Source organism: Gouania willdenowi, chromosome 5 (assembly GCF_900634775.1).
Source record: "Gouania willdenowi chromosome 5, fGouWil2.1, whole genome shotgun sequence".
NCBI lineage: Eukaryota > Metazoa > Chordata > Actinopteri > Blenniiformes > Gobiesocidae > Gouania > Gouania willdenowi.
This window is the reverse complement of record NC_041048.1, coordinates 7963693-7990856: the sequence shown is the minus strand read 5'-3', so window position 1 is coordinate 7990856 and position 27164 is coordinate 7963693. Positions and strand designations below refer to the sequence as shown.

Sequence of the window (27164 nt, the reverse complement as noted above, 5' to 3'; positions counted from 1 at the left end):
GTAGCGCGAGCCAGCCCCCTCTGTTTATACATGTGTTTACCCTTTGAGTAGCTACATGTGTGTGCCACAGGCATGTTTCATTTTTTTATTCACACTATGCTGAGATGCTAAGGGAAGAGTTTTTGTTTTTTTAATTGTAATGTTATATGTTATAAAATATGTAGTTATCTGATTTCTTAATCAGAAAATTTAAGTTACTGCAGTTGCTGTTGCACTTTTGCTTAAACCTGGGATAAAGCTTGAAATTGTTGAATGACAGAACCTCATTTACTTTTTTATTTTGGGATTTTTATACACATTTTAACTTTTGAGGACAATCACAGCAATAAAGTTGCACTTTTGATAACATATCTGATGTCTGCAGTCATTTTTAAGTGCATTGGAAAAAAAAATCAAATTCGAATCAAAACTCGAATTTTTCTTTAAAAATCTGAGATTTTTTTTTTTTTTTTTAGCCAAATCACCCAGTCCATCTTAACCAGTCTTTTACAATCGATCTCTCACATTAACTAAGGTGTAACTTCGAATTTACATCAAAACTTTACATTAAATTGACAACATGACGAAGCATTTTGACTGCCTTGTCTGTAAACAATGACCTATTAATTCTGATAGCACTGACATGTCAATTGACAGATATTTACTTTTGACAGATGAATTAAGGATTTTGAGCAAGAAACTGCATGGTTTTTGCATGTGATCCATCGTGTTTTGCAATTTGTATGAATCATTTTGAGAAATGTACTTACTGTTATACAAATGTTGAAGATGATCCTAGAAATTTAGCAAAGCGACTGAGAAAAACTGGAATATTCATATGAAGAGGAACATTCTCCAACTGTTTTACTAAGAATTGGCCTCCCTCTTGTGGCCAAAGCAGGTACTGCTGCTCTTAGCCTACATGCTTAGAGACCTGCAAAGACAATACGTTGTCATAGCAACAGCTGATAGTTAAAGCCCTCCACAGAAGTGTTTATGTCTATACACCCTACCCTCTCCATGTTTCTCCAAGAGGAACAAAAAGAGCCAGTAAATGGTTTACAAAAACAAGAGCATTTTGTCTCCAAAGGGACGAAAATAAATAATTCAAGTAAATAAGTAAAATAAAAAAATAAGTGGCTCACATAATAATCTGATCATAAAGAGGTTTAAAATAATTAACCCTCTACATCACATGTGTCAAACGTATGGCCCGGGGAGCCAAATCCGGCCCTTTGGAGCATCCAATTAGGCCCGCAGGAAAATGATGTAGAAAACATGAATCATTGTCTAAATGAATATTTAGAGTAATAGTAGTACTACTCTACTTGCGCACTCGTAAACCAAAACTTAGTCAATAACAAAACTGTATGAAAACGACAAGGAGTGGAGAAGAAAAAAATATGAAAATGTCCCATTGTAAAGTGTCCAACTGACTAAAAATAGATACAAAAAAACCCTCTGGATTTGTTGTCTCTTCATTTAACTTAAGCTGTAGTTTTATTCCAAAGTAAGAAACCATTGTTGAGTTAAGATTGTTTCTGTTTGTTTGTTTTTTCCTTTTGTTTTTGTGGCAGTAAACCATGTCTTTTTTATTTATTTATTTATTTCACTTGTTTATTTGTTTTTAATAATTATATTACTGATTATAATCATGAAGCACAAGATGCAAAAAACTAAATGTATAATGCCTCTGTTGGGAATAGCTGGGATAGCTAAGAACATGTTTACTCTAGACCAGAAGTTCCCAACCTTTTTTGGGTCGTGACCCCATTTTGAGATGACAAATGTCTGGCGACCCCAGAGATTGTTTTTATTTTATTTATTTTTTTACTTTCTAGGTTTAGTTTTATTAATAATATTAATAAAAATAATAATAATAACAATAGTTATTATTATTATTATTGTTATTATTATTATTATTATTATTATTATTATTATTATTATTATTATTCAAGTGTGTTACGAATATAGAGTAGCCATGATTAGTGCACAAAGTGACAAGTTCGCCACCTCAGATATTTTTATACTGCGTTTTATTTGAACTAGATTTATATTTGAGAAAGTTCAAGTATAGGATACAGTTATATATTTATAATTTTTGAGCTGTATTTGAAGAGTGATAATATATATATATATATAATTTTAATCTTTTTTTTTACCTACGTTTTTTTTATTTATCTATGTACTTAGTTATTATTATTTTGACCAATTACTATATTTCATGCAAGCTCACATAGGGTCCCGAAAAATACTTTTTTTATTGGACGTGTTTGGAAGTGTGTCAATGAACTAACAACCTCCTATTATCAGATATTATGGTTGATTCCATACTTGACAATCACTTTCAACTAAAAACATATTTTTAATCTACAAACTCGTCAAAACCTTGGAAAAAACCCCAAAAAAACACTAAAATATGACACAATAAACAACAACATTATTATGAATCACTTTCCCCCTGAGTTTCCCTCACTGCAGAGCTGAGTGAAAAGCTGGAAGCATTTCGAACGTTAACGTCGGTAGAGAAAAACCTGAGAGGCAATATAGCTGCATACAACAAGAAGAAAGAGTATTGATCCCTGTTGCACAATTCAATTGTTGCAATAATATATAACATGAGTGAAAGAAAGAATAGAGGAAGGGAGTAGAGAGAAAACCAATATTTATAATGAACTGTAAAAAGCATTTTTACATCCAGATGAAGATAATTTACAAATGTAATCATACTCTTAATATTGGGACTTTAAAAAAATAAATAAATAAAATGCATGCTAAATATATTAATGAATAGTATATTAATATTAATGTGCATATTTGAGAGACATCAATCAATAATTTGATTGGAATAGTTCTGCTACTGAAATGCACTGTGCAGCTAAAACTGTCAAGTACAATGATTGGAGTAATTGTGCCATCTCTATGTGTAATTTGAATGCTTTTATTGTTATTTTATTGTAAATTTGTTGTTTGCCTTATTTATATTTTGCAATATTGCTAGTTGAGCATCCAGGTATTTTATTTTTTGCATTATCTCATGATACTTGTTCCTTTTATGTCCTTATGTAAAGAACAACTATGATGACCAATTTAGGGCAACTTTTGCATCGGGAATATATATATATATATATACAGTATATATATATTTTCATGGCTCGTTAAGGTAACTTTTTATCTTTTTGAACAACACATTTGTGCTCAGCTTAATTGTTTGGTTGATTCTTGTCTTCGGTGTTGTTTTGTAAATGTTCTGCTCATTTTATGAGACACTTTATTGGTGTATTGCTACTTGTGGTCACATGTTGCACATTTACATTAGATTTCCTCCTGTTTTAATCATGCACAATACACTTTATATTTGATTTTTCTATATTTTCTACTGTGTAGACATATATCTTACTAATACTTTTTAAATTATTATTATTATTATTATTATTATTATTATTATTATTATTATTATTATTATTATTATACTTTTGTTTTTGTTTTTAATCTTTGTGGCATCCAGTATGGACAGCAAAGTAAGAATTTCATTGTACAGGGAAACATGACAATAAACACTTTGAATATTGAATGATGTATAAGGTTTGGTGCGCTGTCCATTACCTTGGGTGCTGAAACTGGTTAATGAATGCGATTGTTCTTCTTAAAATGTATACACAAGGCCATTCTTTGATGGATATGTGTTGTTGTTTTTTTAAATGAAAATGTGTTTGTAAATGTGTCCTAAAACCAGCTTTAGTGGCCGTCATAGTCTGTTAGCTGGAGGCAGGGAATTTGCCATCAGTTTTCCTTACCGGCTCACTCCAGTCTCAACGTGCTGTTGCGCTTCGCAGCGTCGACTCTCCTTGTTCCAATCCACCAACCATCACTGCGCACATTTCTTACGCCCACTGCGAGGCTAAAGGTTTCACTACGTTGTGGGCGCAGCGGCTTTCTTGTAATGGCGACCGTGCCGTAGATGTGCCTGGGGTTTGTGAAAATGAAGCGGCGAAGAAGTTATTTCTTTTAAGGTTCAACGCTGAGCTTCCCCCACAGGAGGACTTCTGCGTCTCCAAACATTGTCTTTACAGGTGGCTGACTTGGCTTTTGTTTTCAACCTTTAAGCCCTAGAAATGATGAAGCTTAAGTCCAACCAAACCCGGACGTACGACGGGGACGGATACAAGAAGCGGGCGGCCTGTCTGTGCTTCAGGAGCGAAAGCGAGGAAGAGGTGAGTCCGAGGATGACGACGCTTTGCAGGCCGCGCTCCCCGTTCTACCTCTCGTGACACTGTTGTTGGATTGTCTTCTGACAGTCAGTTAGTGTGTTTAGGACACTAGTGTGGGTGTTTTATTAGTTTTTGTGTGTTTCCTCTCTGACTGTGCGTTATTAACTTATATTTACTCGCGTGTTATGTAAGCTCAGTTAGCTCCACATGTAGCAGACAGGGTTTTTCTCTTGGAATCAACCTGTTAGCTACCGGCTAACGCTAGCTACATTAGCATGTTAGCTAGCCGTGTCGCCGCTATGGTTATCTCAGATCAACTGGTTTTTGTGTAAGCTGGAAAGCGACCACCGTTTCTCGTCATTTGATAAACCATGTCTCACACTTATTGGGTAGAAATACGGCACAACTAGTGCTTAAACGAATAACATGTTCTGAGTGAATACGTTTTATAAATAATCCCAATAAGTAGTGTTAATCGACGCCAGTTGCAAGGTTGTTGCATTTATCATTATCTGCTTCCTTTAAAGTGTCTATATTTTACTCGTTTGTCCTCGAAAACCTTAAACATTTTAAATGGCATTTATTTCCTCCACCTTTATGTGTATCAACGCAGTCAGAAAGAGGTCAATAATTAGAAAGAAACCCAGTGGATCTGTAACACCTAGCCGGCCTTAAAGCCTTCATAAAAGTATATAATTCAGTAGTCATTATTGACCTCTGCGTGTTTCCGTTTTTAGGAATGTTTAACTTCGGTAATCATTCAACTGAGAAACTTCCCAAAGGACTTTTAAGGCACTGATTTCATCAAGAAAATAATTATTACAAAACGGCAAGATCAAGAAAGTACGGAAGAGAATTAGGGCCAATTTAGATGGAGAAAATTATTTTGGGGAAATCTAGAATAATGTCGAAATCTTGAGATTAAAGTCTACATTTGTAAAAAAAAAAAAAAAAAAAAAAAAAGAACTCAAAATACTAGGGATGTCCCGATCCGATATCAGCCTGAAAACGAATATCACGTTCAAACTTCCGATTTTTTATTTAATTTTGCAATTAATTTTTTATTATTTTTATTCAATTTTAGAATACTGTAGATATTACGTTGAAGGTTAAAATGTATGTAACCATTTGGTTAATAATAAATGGGTCAGTTTTTCTCATAACTACTGTTGCTGACTGTTGTTCTCTGAGTAACATCACTTGATCATGCCTTTTTTAACATTCCACACTACAAAGTAAGTAATGATTATTATTTTATTACAGGAAGAAAAGAAAAAAAAGTCATAAAAGTATGTTTGATTCATATGCTTATATCAGATCAATATCTGTATCGGCCGATACGCAAGGCTGCAATATCGGTATCATATCGGAAATGAAGTTGTATCGGGACATCCCTACAAAATACAGTATAGAGATAAAAGTCAATGGTTTGCAAATGATGTCAAATCTGACGGAAGCTGACGAGGGGCAATTCACCTTATAAAACAACAAACAGCAGATCGTGGATGTCTTCAAAACACTGTGTATCAATGAATGCATTAAACTTTACTTCAAAGTTGGGTTTAATAACAAAGAGATTCTTTCTTTTTAAGCTCATAAACACGGCGTTGTAATCTCTTTAAGGACTTTGAGAAAATATTGCAAAACACTGAATCTGTTCAGAAGGAGAAACCAGTCAGGTTTGTCTGAGCAATTTCAGGAGCTATGGAAACAGATTAGGGTCAGTTTTGACATGAGACTGTTGTCGTATACATTGGCCATTGCCAGCTTCAATAGATTCGACATTTCGACTTTATTCCTGATTTGACCAAAATAGATTTCTCCATCAAAATTGGCCCTAATTCCACTTCCGTAAGAAAGTATATGGTTTTCATCAGGGGGGACGCGTTACAGACATAAAAAGACAATATTGTGTGCAAAATAGAACAAAAGCTATAAGAAACACAACAAAATAAATCAAGCTCTATTTACTTATCACTTTTACATGTAGTGCTTTTCATACGAAACACACAAACATAAATAATAACAATTAAAAACAAGGTCCTATTCACACATACACAATACCCAGCTAATAAAATTAACAACAATATTATTAATGATAATAAACAGTCTATCAGGAATGAATAAACAGTATATTGCAGTGGGCAATAATGTATAGTGTTTCAATACAGTCGAAGCGCTCTTAAAGGGAACTGACACTGAGTTGCAGCTCAAGGGTGTAAAGCTACAGACGGCCAGCGAAAATCCAACCAAACAACGCTGAACCAATAAAAACGTTCGACAGTTGACAGGAAGTCAATATAATTTTGAATAGGGAAAAACTATTCAGAAATGGTACAAGGACAGCTCATATTTGTCCCACTATGTGGAAAACCCCCTATATATATTATATTATATTTATTCAATTGTAGAATTATGTAGATATTATGTTGAAGGATAAATGTATGTAAACAATTAGTTAATAATAAATGGGTCAGTTTTTCTCATACCTACTGTTGTTGACTATTGTTCTCTGAGTAACATCACTTGATAAAGCCTTTTCTAACATTCCACACTACAAAATAAGTAATAAAAGTATGTATGATTCATGCTGATATCATATCGGATCAATATTGCTATCGGTCAATACTCAAAGGCTGCAATATCGGTGTCGTATCGGAAGTGAAAAAGTTGTATCGAGACATCCCTAATAGAAATGACGTAAGGAAAAAACAGAATGAGAGACCATAAACACACACAAAATATATAAACTGTACACACATTCATTTAGATGTAAGTCATCAATTTCACACACATTTGTATACATAAAATGATGGGTTGCACTTTCACCTGTGCCACATGAGTGCTGTAGATAGATAAACCACACTGAGTGAGTTTAATGGAAAGCTGAGCAGATTGTTTTGCGATGCGTTGCAGGTTCTACTAGTGAGCAGTAGTCGACATCCAGATAAGTGGATCGTTCCTGGAGGAGGAATGGAGCCCGAGGAGGAGCCCAATGTTGCTGCTGCCCGAGAAGTTTGTGAAGAGGTCAGTTTTTTGTTTGTGCATATTATTACAGTTATTACTCATGAGTTATTCCCCTTGTCACCTTTGGTGTTATATTTATTCTCCTGTGTTTTTTGCTAATTCCAGCAAATTAATTTTGTCTTCGTTATTGAAGTAATGCTATGGTTTCATTTATTCAGACAAATTTTTCAGGAAATTTACTTTGATCTCCTGACATGTTTTCGACTGCCAACTGTCAGTCTTCCTCAGAGGCATCTACTGATTGCTTTGACGTATTTTAACAAGTAATTTTTTAGGGAAAACATCAAAGCATCTACCGATCGTTTTCATGTTTCCTTATGCACGCCCAGAAAGAACTCATAAAGACACAGGGTCCTTATGTAAGGATACATCAAAGCAATCAGTTGATGCCTCTGAGGAAGACTGACAGTTGGCAGTCGAAACATGTCGGGATTAAATTTCAAAGTACATTTCCTGAAAAAAGTTGTCTGAATAAATGAAATCTTAACATATTATTTGTTTTTACTGTAAACGTTTTTCTTTAGCTCTTTTTTTTTGCTGCTACCCTGACAAGCAATTTTAACCTAAACACAAAAGTTTCAAAAGCGCTTTTTAAAACACATGGTCATTAATAGAAATGTTCTGGGAATGGGTTTCCATTTTCAGAATGGAGCGTACTGATGGATCAAAAGTCTTGTATTACATTTCCATGAAATCATCACTGTATTTAACGCAGCGCTGTAACACCTTGCTTATCAAATCCATTCGATCAATGAAGTCATTGTGTTTGCATGGACATAGAGGGAGTGAGAGTAGCAGTGTGTGGGCTTTAACTGCAGCTCATATTGCAGAGGAAGGATGACTCGCAGTCATTAAACTCTGCTTAACTTTTCAGTCCCAAAGTGATGAGGACTCAAAGCTGTGGATTTCTGGTTGCGTTTATCAAAGATGACGAGTTTGATGTGCTGTGTATAATCTCTAACATGTTTAATAGACTCAGCTGTCTGCTACGCCACTGATCACATAAAGTGATAAAGAATATTCCAAGAAACTCAAAGTCAAATCTGCGTGCCGTGTGGTGTCCATCACGCTGATGGACGCTGACATCATCTCTCATCTTGGACTCTGTTGGTTGTTAGTTAGCTAGCGCAGCGCGCTCGCCAGCACATTTCCACTGGGTCAGAGGCAATATCACGATGTTGCAGTTTGTTAAAAATGTTGAGGGAAAGTTTCTGATGACTTTGAGTGGTGTTCAGTGCCTCACACCAGCTCTTTCACAGCACCGTGTGAGACGTTTCCTGATCATATCAGTCTGATGGCTTGAGGAGCTGCAATGTGTGCTTTTTTTAAAATTTGTAAGAAAACACATCAGTAATAATACAGAGGTCATAGGTTACATAAAGCAACATTAAAGTAGTTCTATTTATGACTTACAGTTTCCTCATGTCCTATTAATAGACTAAAGCAGGGGTTTTCAACCACTGTGACATGAGAAATTATTAAATTTCACCTAATTGTTCGAAAAACGTTTTTTTGAAAACAAATTAATTATTGTCTGCAATTATGCCATTGTGATTAAAAAATAAAATAATTAAAAAGAAAGGCCCACAGCTGCCACTCAGTTCTCATTGTTCACATTAATAAACTAGATTTGTTTCATTCTTGAACATAAAATACCTTCATAACAGCCTTTGGATCAAATCTGACACTCTTAATGTTTGACAATACAGAATAAAATGTACGTTTAAAAATCTATGACATTATTAATAATAATAATAAATGTACAGTAATTATATTTATTATTTTAAATAGAATAAAGTGATATCATATACAAATACATTATATTTAACAGAATGAAGTTCAATTGTATTTCTAATCATATTTAAATATTTACTTTAATCCCTTCCATGATGTCTATCAAGTACGCAAAATTTTTGATTTATAAGAAAGAAATATGAAACATCATAAAAACATTTTTCTTTTTGTTTATTTGATTCCTATTCAAGACACTTTGATAAGAATGACCGTATATTGTCAATATTGGCTACAAAGTTCCATTTTTTTTTAATTTTTTTTTTTTTTTACATTTTTGGTTAGTGGTGTGGTGTGCCTGAATAAATACTGTAGATCCAATAAACACTGGACAAAAACCACCTCAAAATCACATATTTCCATCAGAGGTTTTAAGCCTAACACCCTTTTATCGTAGCTTCCACGTTTCATACATTTACACTAACTTATCAACCAGGAGACTTTTTTCCATTTCATGAAAACACAAGTTGACCCTTGGCCTATTATTCAATCCAAGGCTCATGTCTGAGGTTTGTTGGTGTGTGCACGTCTTTCAGATATGGTCTAGCTCAGGACCTGAGAAGTGTAACCCTGCATCTGTGATGCATGCATACAGTCAACATTTATAAATAGACTGAAACTGGAACCTGAAGAAGCTCCAAAGATGTCAGCATAGCAAGCTTTCTTTAAAGTCAGGCCAACCTGACCTCTGGGAGTCCAACTGTTTAAAGATTGGTTTCATTATTTAGTGTTTAGTGTAGTTGAAATAATTGTGAGAATTGACTGACTGTGGTGAATCTTCCATTTCCCTACTTGGCCCTGCCAAACTGTAATATGGTAAAGATGTAATTAAATTTTATTTTGTGCAAAAGAAGACACGTTTTGGGTTTTATGACATACCTTTACCAAGTAGCACACTTCTGCTTGCACATTTTTCTTAAATCATATTTTTGGCAAATTTACTGATTGAGGAAAGAGATGCAAGATAATCAATTACGCCAAAATGTCATGGGATTACAGTCAATATGTCATCAACACTGAGTCACATTTGAGGTAATAATCTGATTAATCAGACTAACTGAATAATTTCTTTCTTTTTTATGTTAATAAATTTAATAAAATGTTGAGTGGAAAATAATAATATTCTGCAAAGTCAAATGTATATTTTAAGAAATTAATTGAAAGACTAAATGTTCAAAAACTGTAGATCATTAAAAGAAAAGTAATTACACATTACACATAGAAATGCCTTTACCCTTTTAGACAATAGAAAATAGGCATTTAAGCTTCATAAATCTTTAATAAAATGTATTTGACTTGTTTTGGAAAGAAAAGAGGAAAAAATGAAAACACAAGAAAAAGAAAATTTTGCCACTCAGACATCACGTGATATATTCAATATATGAATTATTAAATCTTAATGAATAGGGCATTCATAAATCTGAAAAATGCCAACAAGCAAAAAAGTAATTCTCTTAAATGGGGCTTAGTATTGTATCAATATGCCCTATTAGCTTTAGACATCCCTGATGAGTCAGCACTTCTTTTCTCATCAGATCCCACCAGACTAATGGCTGAGGTTAGTTTGCATCAGTACAACCAGTGGTTAAATAATTGGGCCAAACAGGAAGTCGTTAAATAGTCCCTTATAGCACCCAGGTTTAGACACTGACTAGCAAGCAACGATAATAAACGTTGAAATGGGAAACCTTCAGTTTGGGATTATGTTGGTTTCTTTACCATGTCTGATGTCAAATGTTGGATGTATGAGACACAGAAAAATCCCATTGTTTACCACCATTAATAAACATTCATTGTACTGTGAGTAGATATTTATGTGCTTTTAATTTATTAAAATGTTATTATTATTTTTTTTATGTCATAACACTATTCTAAGCTGCTACAATTTCATTGTATGACTTGTCTTGAACAATTACAATAAAAGTTATGTAATCTAGTTTAATCATTACAACACAAACGTAGAACTTACAACAACTTCTGCTTTTTTTTTGTAAGACTTTCAAATTCAGTGTGTTTTGATTGGAAGTTAATTATGCAACTGCACCTTATTACAACATTTCATTGAGAGTTTGGGTTATAGTTAGTGATAACTGTCCTGTACAAACAAAAAAACGTGTGACGCTGCACAAAATTAAAGTCAATTTTGTGTCATCAATAATTTTGTCATAAAGTTTGTGAGACTGCTGACTATTAATTTACTTATGGCATCTTCAAAGAGGTTTGATGTTATATTCCTGTATTGTCCCTATTAGGGCTGGGCATTATATCAAGATTCAAGATATATTGAGTTTTCTATGTTGGCGATATAGATTTATAGCTTATTTTGTCATAAAATACTCCTAAGAGTTGCTGCTTTCACTACTTTTTCTCAAAACAACATTAAAAGCACAGTTAGATGGATTTCTGAGTGCGTCCTAACCCAGACCTTCCCCTAAACAAGCCACACTAAGGTTAGGGTTAACTCACTCACACGTGCTGTCTCTTAGAGAAGGAAAAAGCCAAATGTGTCACATGTTATACAGCTGTTTGTTAATAAATGTGCTTGTGTGGCATTTTGCATCAGCAAATTTAACCCAGAATTGTCTTTCTGGTAAGACTGGTCTGACTTTATTTAAAAATTTTGAGATTTATATTGTATATCGCCATTTTGAGAAAATTAATGGAGATAAGAGTTTTGGTTCATATTGCCCAACCTTAGAACCTATTGTCTTATTGATAGACTTTTATTGCTACTGTACACACCCCTGGTTAATGTTCAGTTTGTCACTGTCAATACATGGAGCCTTTTTTATCTTAAACTAACCACATTATTAATCTTTAAATTGGGGTTGCCAGTTTGTCGATGACTCATGTAATGATTATTTATAGTGTCATAAAAGGCATATGAATAATATCAGTATTTCTAACATCATATACAGTATAACACATAACTAGGATTTTGCTGCTCTGTAGAGCTGATTATGTTACATAAATGTGTTGTAATTGTCTTTGGTGACTTTGCTCACCACTTTTATTGTTTCCTGCTGCTTTAACAGGCTGGTGTAAAGGGGACTTTAGGTCGCTTAGTTGGAGTATTTGAGGTAAGCCGAGACACGTTTGTTTCCTTGGTTTTAAGTTGCTTGTTTAGTGTGTTTAAAAAATTCATTCCCCGTTTCTGCCTCACAGAATCAGGAGCGGAAACACAGAACCTACGTGTACGTTCTGATCGTAACAGAGGTGCTGGAGGACTGGGAGGACTCGGTCAACATCGGTAAACAAGCCCTGTTTGTTTACTTTTTAATGCGAGGATCGTAGGGACAAAGTTCTCAGACGATCACATGCTCGTCTGTAGCTTTACAATAATTCAGGGATTTCAGTGTGGGCTTACTGGAGTTGATTACACAACAACTTATTGCTCAACCTTGTACTTTTCACATGAAGACAATTTTCGCCACAGTCCCTTGTCTCTTTAATGCGCTAACGTGTATCAATGTCTTTTATTGTGTCAACAGGGAGAAAAAGGGAATGGTTTAAAATAGACGATGCCATACGAGTGTTGCAGTGTCACAAGCCCGTGCAGGCCACCTACTTCGAGGCTCTCCAGGAGAGCTGCTTGACCAGTAACGGAACACCGCTGGTGGCTACGATAGGTGGAGAGCTCTCCCCTACCTACAGCATCAATCAGAGCTCTGTCTCCGGTATCAGATAACTAAAAACATTACTCTGACACCTCAAGGAGCTTTCGCCACCATTGCGCTCTTACTTCTTCTCTTCCTATCTTCTCTTCTCTTACTTCTTCTCTTCTCTTCTGTCTAATTTACATGGTTTGCCTTGCCAACTCTCTTGTGCCAGAGCTGTGGCACAGACTTGATGACAAGTGTTGAGTGAATAGTCTGAAAAACTTTGTAAATGTAATTTTCGACTTTACCTTTTACCGTTTTTTCTTTCTACTGACAACTGCATGAAGTTTTCCCCCTTCGTCTCCTCATTCCCGGTCCTTAACACGCCCCCTCAGCGTGGTGTTTAAATGAATGCAAGAACTACTTTTTACTGTTGTAATGTTAAAGTGTATACATAGTGCTGAAGGCTTTTGGTGGTCTTTTTATCGTCTCCTCCATATTTTTGGGGTTATTTTTATTTTGTGAATGAATGTGCTCTTTAGTGTATCGATCCTTTTTTTAAGGATAAGGAAATATGGTCTGTATCTGAATGAACAGAAGTGTGGGGGAAATGACCCCGTCTTGCATGAGCACTGTTGGCACATTGGGTCGATTGACTTGTTGCCGACTTTGCGGTAAAAGCTGTTGTTCAGTTCTTCTCCTCTTTGGTAGTTTATCGATGTCCATTTTTAAAACCAAAAGGATTTGCTCCTCACTCCCATCACTTCACAGTCCTTTAATTTCAACTCTCAGCTGTGTTTTCTCCCTCGTTTGGAAAGCTCACCATGTACAACACGTGTCGCCCTATGAGGAAAACCTTGTCTATACATACCATGCGTGCCCGCGACTCTCCTCCAGCACACACACAGGCATTTGTGTGAGGACGGTAGCGTCACCATTAAAGCTGCAGTATGTAAGGTTTTTTTTTTTTTTTCATTTGGTAAAAAATCCATAACCATCATTCAGCATATTGTAATTTGCGTTCCGCTTTCAGTCCATGTGCAGTCTGCCCCACATACCGACGGGTAAATCGCTTGTAAACCCAAGAAGTATATCTAAGGTGGAGAGAATGTTCGCAATTCATTTACAGTCACGATGTGGAGGAGTGTGTCTGCTCTGCTAGGATCTCTGCGGAGGAGGAGATTTTTACTCAAAATGGCGATAAACCCGTAGTTACGAACCTTTCTGAAACTGTGAGCTATTCCGTAGGTACTGTATAGTAGTTAGAAAAGCACTTCTTAAATACTACATTTTAATGGTTTCACTATAATTAAAGGGTTAGATAATAAGGAAAGCTAGCAGTAACTTAAAAAGGTAGGAAATGTTGAGATTTCAACATGAAACACTATTTCTTCTAATTTAAGTTTCCATTTCATTAAATTTGATAGAAAATCCACCTTGCATTTTAAAAACTACAAAAAAATATGGTTAATTTAATGCTAAAACATCAGCAGCTGTATTTAACTTTACTAAATACTAACTACATCTGTTATATGTATTTATCTTTGTGTGTTTGAATCCTGGAAAGTAAATCAGATTTCAGCTGGAGCTCATTGGTGACTGGAGCTCCTGAGGGCCCCTCACATGGTTCATGCTGGCGACCACTGCAATATACGTTATGAATCTCAATATTTTTGACTTAATAAAGACAATTTTGGGTTAAATTAGCTGATTAAAAATGCCACACAGACGCATTTATTAACAAACAGCTGCACAATATGTGGCTTTTTCTTTTCCTTTAATGGACAGCATGTGTGAGTGGCTTGTCCATCTAACTGTGTTTCTATGCTGTTCTGAGAAGTAGCGAAAACAGTGACTCTTAAAACAAGTTCTCTAATACAAAAAAGGCTATACAATAAAAAAATATATCGATATAGACAATATTGTAATTTTCCATATCGCTAAAATAGAAAACTCGATATACTGTATCTTGAATTTCAATATATTGCCCAGGCCTACCTCACAGCAGCGAGTGATACACGCTTTCATGTCAGAGTCTTTAAAACATCAGAAAACTTTCCCATAACACTAGTTAAAGTTCCTACATTTGTCACTTGTCTCTATTGAGAAAAAAGTCGCAAAGAGCTCCTAAGTTGTGCGCGTTCACAAGGATACCGGTAAGGGACAGGGAGGGGAGGGGCCAGTGTGGTTGTTTCTATACGGGTTTCACAATTCTACATACTGCAGCTTTAATACACCCAGTTGTTGCAAATGCCACCTACTCTGTGTAAAGTACAGTTGGTGAAAGAATGTCAACTCCAAATGTAAATGGAACCACCGTTCTGCTCCTGTGTCATTTCCTCCCTTTGATTCCTTTCCCTTCGTAAACACGCCCCTCTTTGTATACCAAGAGGTAGGGCTGGGCGATATGGACCAAAACTCATATCTCAATATTTTGTCTCAAAATGACAATATAGGATATAAATCTCGATAATTAAGACAATTTTGGGTTACATTTGCTGATGCGAAATGCCACACAGTCACATTTATTAACAAACAGCTGCACAATATGTGCCACTTTTGGCTTTTTGTCCTCTAAAAGACAGCACGTCTGAGTGAGTTCAGTAGTGTGGCTTGTTTAGAGGAAGGTCTGGGTTAAGATGCACTCAGAAAACCATCTAACTGAGCTTTTCCTGATACAAAATCATTTTCTGTGTCGCCAAAATAGAAAACTCGATATGTCTTGGACATCCATATATCGCCCAGCCCTTCGAGACGGCAGAGGGAGTAATACTTCAGAATCAAGGGCACGTAAAAGATCATATCAATTAATTTAAAAAAAAAAAATAAAAACAGTTTTCACATTTTTACTCCTCACATTCAGTTTGGTTTAAAGCTACTGTTTACATTCTGTTAGGCAAACCTGAACAGGCACTTTTCATTGTTTTTCTGTCCTTCTTTTTTTTTTTTTTTACTTTTAAACCTTTTTCTTGAACATTTTATTCTGCATCCCCTAAAAATCACTCAATATCACCTGCTCGATGCTTAGAGCACTGGATCTAAAATGCTGTCTTCTGAAAGATGCAGAACAAACATGCGTTGTACAGTCCGAGACCTCGTTTTTAACATGTTATAATGCTTTTAGCTGTCTTTTCTTCTTTTTTTTTTTTCCTCTTGTCTGGCAAAAAGTCTCTTTAGTTGCCCCCTGCCTCCGATAGCCTTGATGTGGCCTGAGGCAACTGGCTCAATACTGTGAAACTGGAGACGCTGTAGATACGCACGTAAGAGGATTTTAATGTAAATTGTTTATTTCTGTATAGATCAAGGGTAAGAGTACAAATGCACGTCTGTGAGTGGCGTGCTACGCATCATTTCATTCAGCTGAGGCTTAAAAAAAAACACAAAAAACTGATGGAACTTGTTTCACTGTGGGGAGAATACTCAGCGGAGATGGCGTCGGACTGTTTCTCTCTAAGGTTATAAGAACAAGGAATGTAGGTGTGGGTGAGATTAACAAGCCTGTTGTTTCATTTTGTATTTGTAAGAAACCCTTAAGACCAAAAAATGTGACTCCCGTTGAACCGCTTAAATGAATTATTGCTGCTTTGTTTCATTCTGCAAAACCTGGATCTATTTATGGAATTGGCCACATCCTTCCATGAGGCGTTTGGCTAGCAGCTGTCCCAGAAAAACCCACACATTGAATAAGATGAAGTACTTGAGTGCTTTTTGCAAACAGGAGTGAGCTCAAAATTGGGTATTTAAAATATACTTTCTAATTTGAGACTAATACCATTTGTTAGGATGGTAAAAAGTCACCTTTTTTTTTAACTCAACCAAACTAGAAATGTTGGTTTCAAAGAAGGAAAATAGCCGTTAGCGTGGGTTAAGGTCACTGTTTGTTCACTTTTTGTCATTTTTTTTTTAAACAGCCAGAAGTCTTACATGTCAAATATGAATTACTTGTGTATTCACTTCATGTTTAAGTAGTACAATGTTAAAACCTTTTGGCATTTCGTCAAAGAAAATGTAAGTTTCTGGGTTCAAAGCATCATTGGGTTAATACTCGCAACAAATCATTGATCAGAATTCAGACGCTAAGCAAAATAAAAACCAGTTAATTTCAGTGGGAAATTAATTAATATTATTTAAAAGGATGAAATTATGAAAATTAATGTATTTTTCTGAAACAAGCACAGAAGCAGGGTTGGGTTCAATTATAACTGCAATTGCGCAATTAATAATTAATTACAATAATGGCATAATTATAATTGTAATTTTAAGAATCCGTCATCGTTGTAATCCTAATCGGAATTGAGTTCAGATAATTGACTTTGTAATTGTAATTACCATGAAAATTCAATAAAAAACATTCAATTTCAATTTAATTCAATGCAAAACAGGTCTATGGCTTACACAAGTAGTTAACAAATTTTAAGTTTTCGTACTATGTGTCATTGAATTTTCACACTCATGCAGGTGGTAAAAGTCAGAAGAGTTAGAGTTGGGATATAATACAAGTTTTTTTGAATAGGGAAGATACAATTTTACAGAAAAACAACAATACTGTGAATGTAACTGATGTTTTGTATAAATGGTTTATAGTTGATTGCTAAATTCCAACTCTTGTCACTAGTTGGGCTTTTACATAAATTATTCTAAAAATGCACTGAAATGTAAAGTACACACAAAAACACTATATGAATAAAACGTTAATAAAATTGTAATTGAAGTTTATTAATTGAGAACGTAATTGTAATTAACTTTCAGGAAGAATAATTAAAAAAAAGTGTAATTGAACATGGGCAATAGAAAATGTAACTGACCCCAACCCTGCACAGCGTCGGCCTCTTGTCTTTTTTCTTTGTAATAATAGATGACGGATTAGTGGGTCTAAAGTCTCCTCTCCTCGACTTTGATCTGTTTTACTGCTGTGTCATAGAAAGGCGTGGATGCGTTGTTATTTGGGACCTTAACGTCTATGTTTTTGCTAGAAAAAAATCCTTCAATGAAACCGGACGCCTGGATTCTAGAATAATTCCCAATAGCTGTGGTTGATCATTCCCAGTGGGAAAAGCATCAAGAGGTATCGTCAAAATGAATGTGAGGAGGTAAATTCCAACAAGCAAAAGCATTGTGACATCTTTGTTGTTCAGTTTGTGTTTGGTCCTCATGATGTCGTCATGACAACTGGATGTCAACACAGCGACCTTATGACCAGAGGATGCACTTTGGATTGGTTTAGTGAAGCTCCATGTCCATTTTCAACTTTCTTTCTCAAGCTCCAGCTGCTTTAGACTGGAGTGCAGGTGAACTGGTGAATATGACCACCATAGATCTAACATTGGCTCTAATTGGTTCTTTGCACAGACAGTGAATCCCATGTGTTCAGAAAGTGACATTTTTTTTTTTTTTTAACCAAAGTTGGTTTGATATTTCCAACAGGTAGAACAGCTCCATCTTGTGGCCAAAGGAATAAAAGCACACCTGAGAATTGTATCTTTTTCTTAAACGTACAATTGGAAAAATAAAGTCAACAGGTTTGCACTTCGAGCTGTCGTACTCAGCCTTGAAGTTACCTCTGTCATAGTCGTGTTTTCTCCATGATGTGTCACTGGAATATTGTTTAGCTTTCTTTTTTTGTGATTTGGGACTGTGGAATAAAATCAGTGCGGGAAGACTGAAGATTGTAATATAAATGTGCCAACAAATAAACACCAGTATTTCACACTCAGCAAACAGTCTCTTTATCTCTTTTGTGGTCTACTACCGTACCATAAAAATTACCAGTATATTAAATTATTACTTTCCATTTACTGTTCTTTGTTCACCACCAATAGGGCTATAAATCTTTTTTATCAACTAAGAACTAAGATAATTACTGTTATTAACTTCCAAGCTAAAGTCCTTCTTAGGTGTTGTAACAACTCTATTCAAGTCAAATTGATATAATTCATAGAGCACATTTAAAAACGACAAACGTTGACCAAGGTGATGCACAGAAGTTATAAAAGTTTACACAAAAGAAAATGAGATCAAATAAATAAAATTACAAAACCAATAATGCAAATTCTCAGTCCAGTTTAAATGCCACAGCATATAATAGACTTTTTTAAATAAGTTTTAAAAGTATCAACAGTCTCAAATCTGGTGTATTTACAACTTCAACGGCACATTAATACACACTATCCCACGCCAATAAATGTCACGAGCAATGCACCAATAAAACAAACATACTTCCATGTATAGTGTATGGATACTGCTTTATGACTGAGATACTAGATAGTTTTAATGGCTATAAAATCGTGCAATAAAGTAATTGTGCACATATTTTGTATATCAATAATAAACAAGACTAGTTCAGTTCATTTATACTCCAAAGAAGTTTAATATCCAGGTTGAAACGTTCATAGATCATTTCTCGTATTCATCGCTACGAGTGGCAGTAAATTGTGTTCATTTGACGCAAGGATTATGAATTTGTCCTTGAAAAATGTTCTTTAGGTAAAAAGTCCCTGGATCCAAAAAGAATGAAAACACCTGCTTTAGTGCATAGGATATATTTCAGCAACAACCATTCTAAGCAATTCAAAGTGAAATTCAGACCTCAGATGGACCAGAAAACTGGTTTGTTGATCACTGTTATAAAGCAGATACAAACTGGTCTTTCATGTTCCACAGCAGGGGCCGCACACCGATCAGTTTCACTTCAAATGAGCCACAGATCGTAGGCAGGAAAGCATGTATATGCCCATGTTTGCACTATGTATAAATAATGTTATGTATGTAAGACACCGACAACATCCAAGCAACAAGTGACAGAAATCAGTCTCGGTAGGAAATTAAGTTTCATGACAAATGTATTTAATTGAGGGACATTTTAGTAAATTTAAGGAAAATTGTAGGATTTTTTTTAAAACTATTTTAGATAAGAACTGACTGCCATCGTGTGATGTTTGTGGACGTCTCAGTCCCTCCAAATTACTATACAAACTCATTTCAGAGCTCAAATTCAGTTACAAGTGAATAATTTAGTCATTTCTACTGTGAACTTAATTGGTTGGACCAATCCGTGTCTCAAGTTTGATTCGTTCGAAGGGAATGAGTTTTGTCAATTTTGATCACCTCACTTTGTGTCATAATGGCACAAACGTGCATTTTGCTTCATAAGATCTGCCCGAGTCTAATTTCTCCCAACTGTTCACATCTGGTTCATCAAACTATAAAATAAGTCATTTATTTATAAAGCACTTTTTTCAGATAAAATCACAAAGTGCTGTACAGAACAGAGGAGAAATCAATACAACAGGTGCAACATCGTAATAGAATAAAACATGGGTGCATTTACATCATAAAAGGATAATAAAAAATTATTTAACTAAAAACTTTTCTGAAAGCAAAGTCTTCAACAGTTTCTTAAGAGTCCACACAGTTGAGCTCTCGGAGAGACTGGCGCAGGTTATTCCAGAGTCTGGGGGCCACAGCCTGGAACGCCAGGTCTCCCCGGGTTTTAAATGTAGTTTCTGGGCTCTTTAGGAGACCCTGGTCTGAAGACCGAAGGCTGCGCCCCTAAGTGTAGGGGCACAACAAGTCAGTGATATGAGGGTCTGACTACATAATGCACAGAAAGTAAGAAGATTTTATATTCTATGCAAAACTTGACTGGAAGCCAATGAAGACTAGATAGAATGAGGGTATGGGATGTTCTGGCAGCACCGGTTAAAAGTCAGGCAGCAGCATTCTATACAATCTGGAGTCTGTTTAGGTTCGACTTATTAAAACAAGTGAAAACAGAATTACTATAGTCAATGAGGGATGATATAAACGCGTGTATGGTCAGTTCGAGATTTGATTTTGGTAACGAATGCCTCACTTTAGATATTTCTCAGGTGGTAAAAACAGTTTTTTGTCAGTTGACGACAGTGAACCTCCAAAGACATTGTTTGATCAAACTCCAAGGTTTTCACAGATGAGCCCAGATCACCAATGGAGTTTTTAATCAGAGGGATCTCTTTATCAGGAGCAACGATCAGAGTTTGTTTTGTTTGAATTCATCTGGAGATAATTTGATGACAACCAGTTTTTGATACAGGATACACTCAGATAAAAAGTGAAATGCAGTCATTAAAGGAGCAATACAACTGGATATCATCAGCATAAAAATAAGAAACTATTCTAAAACCACGGATCAACCGACCAAGAGGCATCAGATACAATAAAAACAAAACCGGCCCCAGAACAGAGCCCTGTTCTACTCTACATAACATCATTAATAGCAACATTAAGTTATTCCATTTATATAAAAAGTGAATCACTAGAGAACAGCACCAGAAAACCCCATCTCTGATATGAGTCGATCGACCAGTATACTGTGATCTAGTGTCAAAGGCAGCCGTCAGATCAAGTAAAATAAAGACTATCAACCAGTCAGCAGAAACTTTCAGAAGAGCAGTTTCAGTGGAGTGGACTGACCTAAAACCAGATTGACTTTTTTCATAAAAATCATGCTGTTCCATAAATGATGCCACTTTCTCCATGATTTTTGACATGAAGGGAAGCTTAAATATGGTAGTTTATAGGCTCCCCGGATCAAGATTGTTTTTTTTAAAGAATGCGATTCACAATCGCATGTTTAAAGAAGCTGGAAACAAAGACAGAAAAGTGAGAGGTTTACTGTATGTATAAACTATAAAATAAGAACTCCTGTGATTTCTTACAAGATGTACATTTTTTCATGGCCGAGCGTTGTGATTAGATATGAATGAAACTCACATAAGCAAAACAATGCAATTAATCAAAACTACACACAAATATCCCAGCCCTAAAATAATCAGTTCAATTTTACAATAACACACTTCACATATCCATTGTATAAGTTTGTAATTTTGCTGCACAAGGTTATGTTAAACTAATTAACATCCGTGGGTTTCTAGATTAAGTTCAAATGATCAATAGACATTAGTTGGGTTTTATTTTTCTTTATTTTAAAGAAACAAACATGAAATTTACTGAGGCTGCGGTCCTCTGCCACGTCCGAAGCCACCGCGCTGTAACGGGAAAGTTTGAACGTGAGTTCATCATCAAACACATCAAAGGATGAGCTTCATAAAAACAAAACAAATACTCTATTGAATGCTGTAAAATGTCCCCCCCTCCCCTGCTGTAGGAACCATTACCACAAAGCAAAAGAAAAGAAATAATACTTACGAACTGGAACTCTGTAGCAGCTCCAGCACCGGCCTCTGCCTTTTTGTCTCCACCAGCTGGAAACAGAAATTCAATGATTTTGTCAGTTCTTTTTTTTTTTAATTATAAAATAAAACCAATCCTAGCAGGATGCGTAAAAACAACATTTTTTACCACTGAAAGTCAGATTATATAGTACACTATACATACGAGGTGCTGCTGAACGCCTGTATGCGTCTCTGTCAGCCTCCCCGCGGTTGAGGCGGGCGGGTCTGTCTCCCTCCATTCCTAAAAAGAAAGGAAGGCAGAAAACACCAAGTTTTAACCAAACACAGCTGATACAATACCAGGGTGTATACTATATCGGGACATTTTACAAGTATGCAGAGTGGACACTATTCATATTCAACCACGAGTGTAATGTAAAATCATCCTGGGACTGGCTTCAAGCTCATCAAAATAAAAGCATCTGTCTTCCATTAGTTTGAAAGGCTTTTGTAAACAGGACTCTTGTTTTGAATTCAAACAGAACTTTAGTCAGTAGCACAAAATCTCTGAAATGTCAGAATGAAATGTGTTTGTGAGATTTATGGATCAAATGAGCACATGTTGATATTCTACTTGGTCACTTTCTCACTAAAAATGTTTTCAGAATTTTCAAAGGTGGAGAATAAACAGATATTTAGCCTCAGTGTGCTTCAGGTTTTTGTCGTAGGTTCGAAATGCTTCAGTGGCAACGCTCATCAACCTAATCATACTAACCATAATACTATACAGTAGACAGTAGGGTTGTGCATTGCCATGAATCTGACGATACGATACACATCTAATGTATTCCGATATATCCAGGTACTAAACAATATACATCACAATATTAATGATTACAAATTTCACCTTTTAAAGTACAAAATGGTATGAAATACATTTCATTTCATTTTCTTTTTAAACTTGCAAGAACAAGTAAATGGTAGCTAACTGTGATTTAAGGACATAAAAAAGTGGTATGTTTATGAAACTGTCAAATTACATTTTTTGAAAAAATAAAGTTTCACTTTTGCTGTTACAACTGATTCTGTTAAGCTCTTAAAAGTACCTGAATTCTTTAAAAATAAAGTAACCATACATCTATAAAAATGCCCAGTATGTTTTATGAAAATTAGGCTTTAAAGAAGAAACCTTTAACTGTGTCTTTTATCACTCATCACCTTGAAATCTACAAATAAACTGATGTGTTGTGACTCACAGGTCAGACACTACTGACTTCATATCATACAAACTAAACAGCCAAAAACGGTTTCGAACTTTAAACCTTGTAGCTTTAAATGCAGTACTCTGCTCATTCAGCTCCATCTTTAAATGAATGTGGCTGTAATTAATTCCACATTCTTTGAGGGATATATTAAACGGTTACATATTTCCCACAGTTCTCCTACCCTTGGGCCTCGGCCTTGCAGTCTCGGGGCGCGTTTGGCGACGCAGGGTGGCGGGCACGATCTCTGGGGGGAGGTGGAGGAAGTCTCTCAGGTACTGGATGCCCTCATTGGTGAGGTACCAGTAAAAGTGACGCCAGGCAAACTGCTCCTTGACGTACCCACAGGACTTCAGAGACTAGAAGAACAAGAGAAGGAAAGAAATAAGGATTGAAAACAAGTCTTTTGAGGTTATCATTGTTGTTTGGCCCACATACAGTCAATTAACAGATGATATTTCACACAGTAATACAGGTTATGTTTTTAAAAATGAGCACTAGTCAAACCGTAAAGCATCTTTTATTACAATGAATTCAAATTTGCATGCAAAGTTATTTATTTCCACAGCATAGGGAGAAAGACGAGCACAGATTTGAAAACCTTCCACCTTTGAAAGAGGAACTATTCTTGAACTGGAGGAATGCTAACAACGTCTGGCAGGGAACAAGGCCAACACGAACAACGATAGAGAGGAGGAGGAATAAAAACAAGACGACACTGACTACAGATGAGAATACACAAAAAAGGACTGTTCAGAACAACTCAAGAATGTTTGACCAGAGAGACATGTAAACCCATGTAAATTTGCGATGGTAAAACAGGGGACGGGACCCAGATAAGCAAACTGCTTCTCTCGTCTCCTTTTTCGGCATGTACAAAAGAGAAAAAGAAATGTAGAAAGAAAAGAGTGAATGTAACCATGTCGGAAATAAACTGAATAAATAAATAAAAAAATGTTCTTTTGAAAATACACAGAAAAATAAAACCCACAAACATACAGCAGTGACGAAAAAACAGCGCATACAAGTGTTGGTATATATACTCCCCTATAGCTCCAATACATTTTGATACCGGTGCGTGACACATGTAGATCTATAATGCAACTTTGCCCAAATTCAAAAATGGCACTGCAATTGAGAAACACTCAGATTGAAAGATGATAAACAAAAGTAAACACTTCCTCCAGGGTGTCCCAACTTAAATTAATATCAAACGTGTGGCATAGGCTTCACATTAGGAAAGTCTGGGACAAGAGGGGTAAGGCTTAAGAAATGCTGATAATTTTATCCTCTTGATTTGTGTTCACAGCACACTTTTTGATCTGCTCCATAATGATGAGGAAACCACCGTCTAGATGTGATTTTCAGTCGTTAAAAACAAAAATACCAGGGTGAAGATATGCCTTACTTTCTGTTGTCCTTGCAGCCAGCGCTCAGGGAAAACTAAGATACATAATTTTTCTTAATTATAAAATATGTAAATCCCACTGCTTGTCTACACAAGGCATTTTTAAGGTTAGTGTCTTTCTAGTGTTACTGATGTTGTAATAGAAATGCTGACTGGACAAAATAATGGCTAGAATTTGTCTGCCTGATCGTCTCTGGCAGGGGTCCCCAATCCTGGTCCTCAAGGGCCACTATCCAGCATGTTTTAGATAGATCAAATGATGAACTCATCAAGCTCTGCAGAAGCCTGATAACGATCCTGGTCATTTCGATCGGGTGTGTTGGAAGAGGGAAACATCTAAAAAATGCTGGATAGTGGCCCTTGAGGACCAGGATTGGGGACCCCTGGTCTCTGGACTTGGTTTAATGCATTTCTGTTTCTATTGTAAGTATTTTTTGTTGTTCAGTATATGTTTGTTATTTTAATGTACATTAGTCATCAAGTTTACCTGTTGGTATTATTTCTGAGATGGGGCCACAAATAATGATTTGAGGGCCACATGACGAGCATTAATGTTAGCATTTTTGACAATGACCATCTTGAGCATTAACACACAAACGTTCTTGTACATTTTGCATGCACTTCTGTCGTTTAATTTGTATGTCATCTCCCATTGTGTGTGTTTATTGTTTTGTTTTTTTAAAGCAATGTGTGTTTCTTGCTTTTGAGTGTGTTTATGGAGTAATTTTGTGCACTGTTAGACATTTTTTGGTCAATTTATTGGTTTATTTCTGTTCTTAATTTAAGCATTTTTGTTTGTGATTATTATATTTTTCTGATGTCTCTGTTTACTTTTGTCTTTTTAGAGTAATTTTGTGAGTTTACTTGGGGGGGGGGGGGGGCGTACAATATTTGTTTGATTGCCTCCAGTTCCCCATGTCTGAACAATTAGAACAATAATACGCGTAAAAGTCTCCCAAATGCCTTTGGAAAGCAGTAAACTGTGACTAATATCTGGCCTCGTACCTGCATGGCTTTCATCACATGAAGATTAGGCACATTTTTGTCTGCTAGCTCGGGATGCTTGGCCAGGTGGACATCTTTCTTAGCCACCATGACTCCCTCTTTGAAGAGGAGCTCGTAAATAGCAATGCGATTCTTCTTGGGCATCAGCATCTGTAGGGACAGGAACAGGATCCAACATCAGCATTCGTACAATCACACTACTGGACTGTGGGCTAGCATGCTTACAAAGCAACAACAAATAAGTTGTGATATATACAACGCATACGGTTTAACCAGGAAACAAACACTAGCAGCATATACTTCTAACATCATATAAGCGGACACTTATAATGACTAAAGTATGTTTTAAAACGCGTTATCAGGCAAATGGGGACAGCGGCGAAAGATGGCAGCGAACACCGGAGCCGGGCCCACCTTTTTCCTAATATTATCTGCGATAATAAACTGTTTTTTATTTCAATACTACAAAACGGACGTAATATGCTTCCACAACAATCAAACAGGGAGCTTAATTGTACCATAAAGTAAGAGATGTGTGAGATATATGAGGATTTAATCCGACGACTCCTGCTTTACCTTTGCGCTTGATGAGAGACCGGAGCCGGAAGGACCGACAGGATGTGACGTAGGAGATTTTGTTTCGAATTTTTCGACTTGAAAGAGAGAGTGTCGCCCCTACCGGAAACAAAGGAAAACTGCACGTGATAATTTTGTGGATTATTTCAAAATTGGCAGAATGTTGTTGTAATAATCCTGCAAGTATGATCGCACATTGTAGCGGAAGTGTCAGGCTAATATGGTATGATATCTGTGTGTTTTTCAAAACTGCACATTTAGGTTATGCTTCAACAATGAGTTAAAAGCTGTGGTTTCCAACCTTTTTTGGCCTGTGACCTTATTTTGATATCACTCATTTCTGGCAAGAGTAAATACTTTTTTTTGTTTTTTTTTTTGTTTATGATGTGTAATAAATAGAGAATAGCCAGGATTAGTGCACAAAGTGAAAAGATGCACCAGCTCAGATATTTTTTATCCTACATTTTATTTATTTATTTTTCTTCTCTCTTCTCTGTCTTTTCTTTAAACTGCATTTCATTTGAACTAGATTTTTATTTGAGAAAGTGAAAGTATAGAATACAGTTGTTTAAGATTCAAGTTTGTTTTAATTTGAAAAAGAATAATGATTTAAAATTTTAAAATGTATTTTTAACTAGCAATTGTAATTTTTTAAAATAAATTACTAAACACTTCAGGGGACCTCATTTAAATTCCAGGTGACCCCATACGGGGTCACGACCCCAAGGATGAGAAACACTGATTTCAAGAGTTCTATTTTCAGAAAAGCAGATGTAGTATTTCTTCTACTTGAATTATCCGCAGAATTCAACAATAATAGAATAATAAAATATGTATCAAAAGTGCTATTACAAATTTACTCTACTAAAAAATGCCGTTAAATTACTCCACACTATTATAGTGTCTTCAGTATTGGTATTTGTGTATTTTATGCTTTTTGTGTGTGTGTGTGTGTTTTTGTTTTTTTTTTATTTTTATTTGCTGTTACAATAAATAAGAAATATGCATAATGAGAATAAAGAAGAAAAAAATGCTTTGGTTGATTGTAAATATTGTATATATTATGTCCATGTCTGTGTCTTTTATTGTCATTGTCTTGTATGAGGACTACAAATGGAAACTAGCTGATGGCTAAATCTGGCACATTTACACAA

The 27164-nt window shown here is 35.6% G+C and overlaps 2 protein-coding genes across 2 annotated transcripts; one reads left to right on the top strand and one right to left on the bottom strand.

The window, feature by feature from the left end:
- The first annotated feature begins 3785 nt into the window (after positions 1–3785).
- On the top strand, positions 3786–15467 carry nudt3b (nudix (nucleoside diphosphate linked moiety X)-type motif 3b). Its single transcript, XM_028447298.1, has 5 exons — positions 3786–4193; positions 7107–7217; positions 12044–12088; positions 12174–12258; positions 12500–15467. Exons 1-5 carry the CDS (start codon positions 4095–4097, stop codon positions 12694–12696), a joined length of 537 nt encoding a protein of 178 aa, XP_028303099.1. The 5' UTR covers positions 3786–4094; the 3' UTR covers positions 12697–15467.
- A 6081-nt stretch (positions 15468–21548) lies between these two features.
- On the bottom strand, positions 21549–26132 carry rps10 (ribosomal protein S10). Its single transcript, XM_028446940.1, has 6 exons — positions 26011–26132; positions 25435–25584; positions 23206–23380; positions 21983–22060; positions 21794–21849; positions 21549–21633 (listed from the first exon to the last, which is right to left on the bottom strand). Exons 2-6 carry the CDS (start codon positions 25582–25584, stop codon positions 21592–21594), a joined length of 501 nt encoding a protein of 166 aa, XP_028302741.1. The 5' UTR covers positions 26011–26132; the 3' UTR covers positions 21549–21591.
- Between the last annotated feature and the right edge of the window lie 1032 nt (positions 26133–27164).

Excerpts from the sequence above, each read along its gene's own strand:
- nudt3b (XM_028447298.1), top strand. The coding sequence starts at position 4,095 with ATGATGAAGCTTAAGTCCAACCAAACCCGGACGTACGACGGGGACGGA. Across the intron at positions 4,194-7,106 it reads GGAGCGAAAGCGAGGAAGAG|GTTCTACTAGTGAGCAGTAG; the intron begins GTGAGTCCGAGG and ends GATGCGTTGCAG. Across the intron at positions 7,218-12,043 it reads CCCGAGAAGTTTGTGAAGAG|GCTGGTGTAAAGGGGACTTT; the intron begins GTCAGTTTTTTG and ends CTGCTTTAACAG.
- rps10 (XM_028446940.1), bottom strand. The coding sequence starts at position 25,584 with ATGCTGATGCCCAAGAAGAATCGCATTGCTATTTACGAGCTCCTCTTC. Across the intron at positions 23,381-25,434 it reads ATGTGATGAAAGCCATGCAG|TCTCTGAAGTCCTGTGGGTA; the intron begins GTACGAGGCCAG and ends TTGTTCTTCTAG. Across the intron at positions 22,061-23,205 it reads TGCAAGGCCGAGGCCCAAGG|GAATGGAGGGAGACAGACCC; the intron begins GTAGGAGAACTG and ends CTTTCTTTTTAG.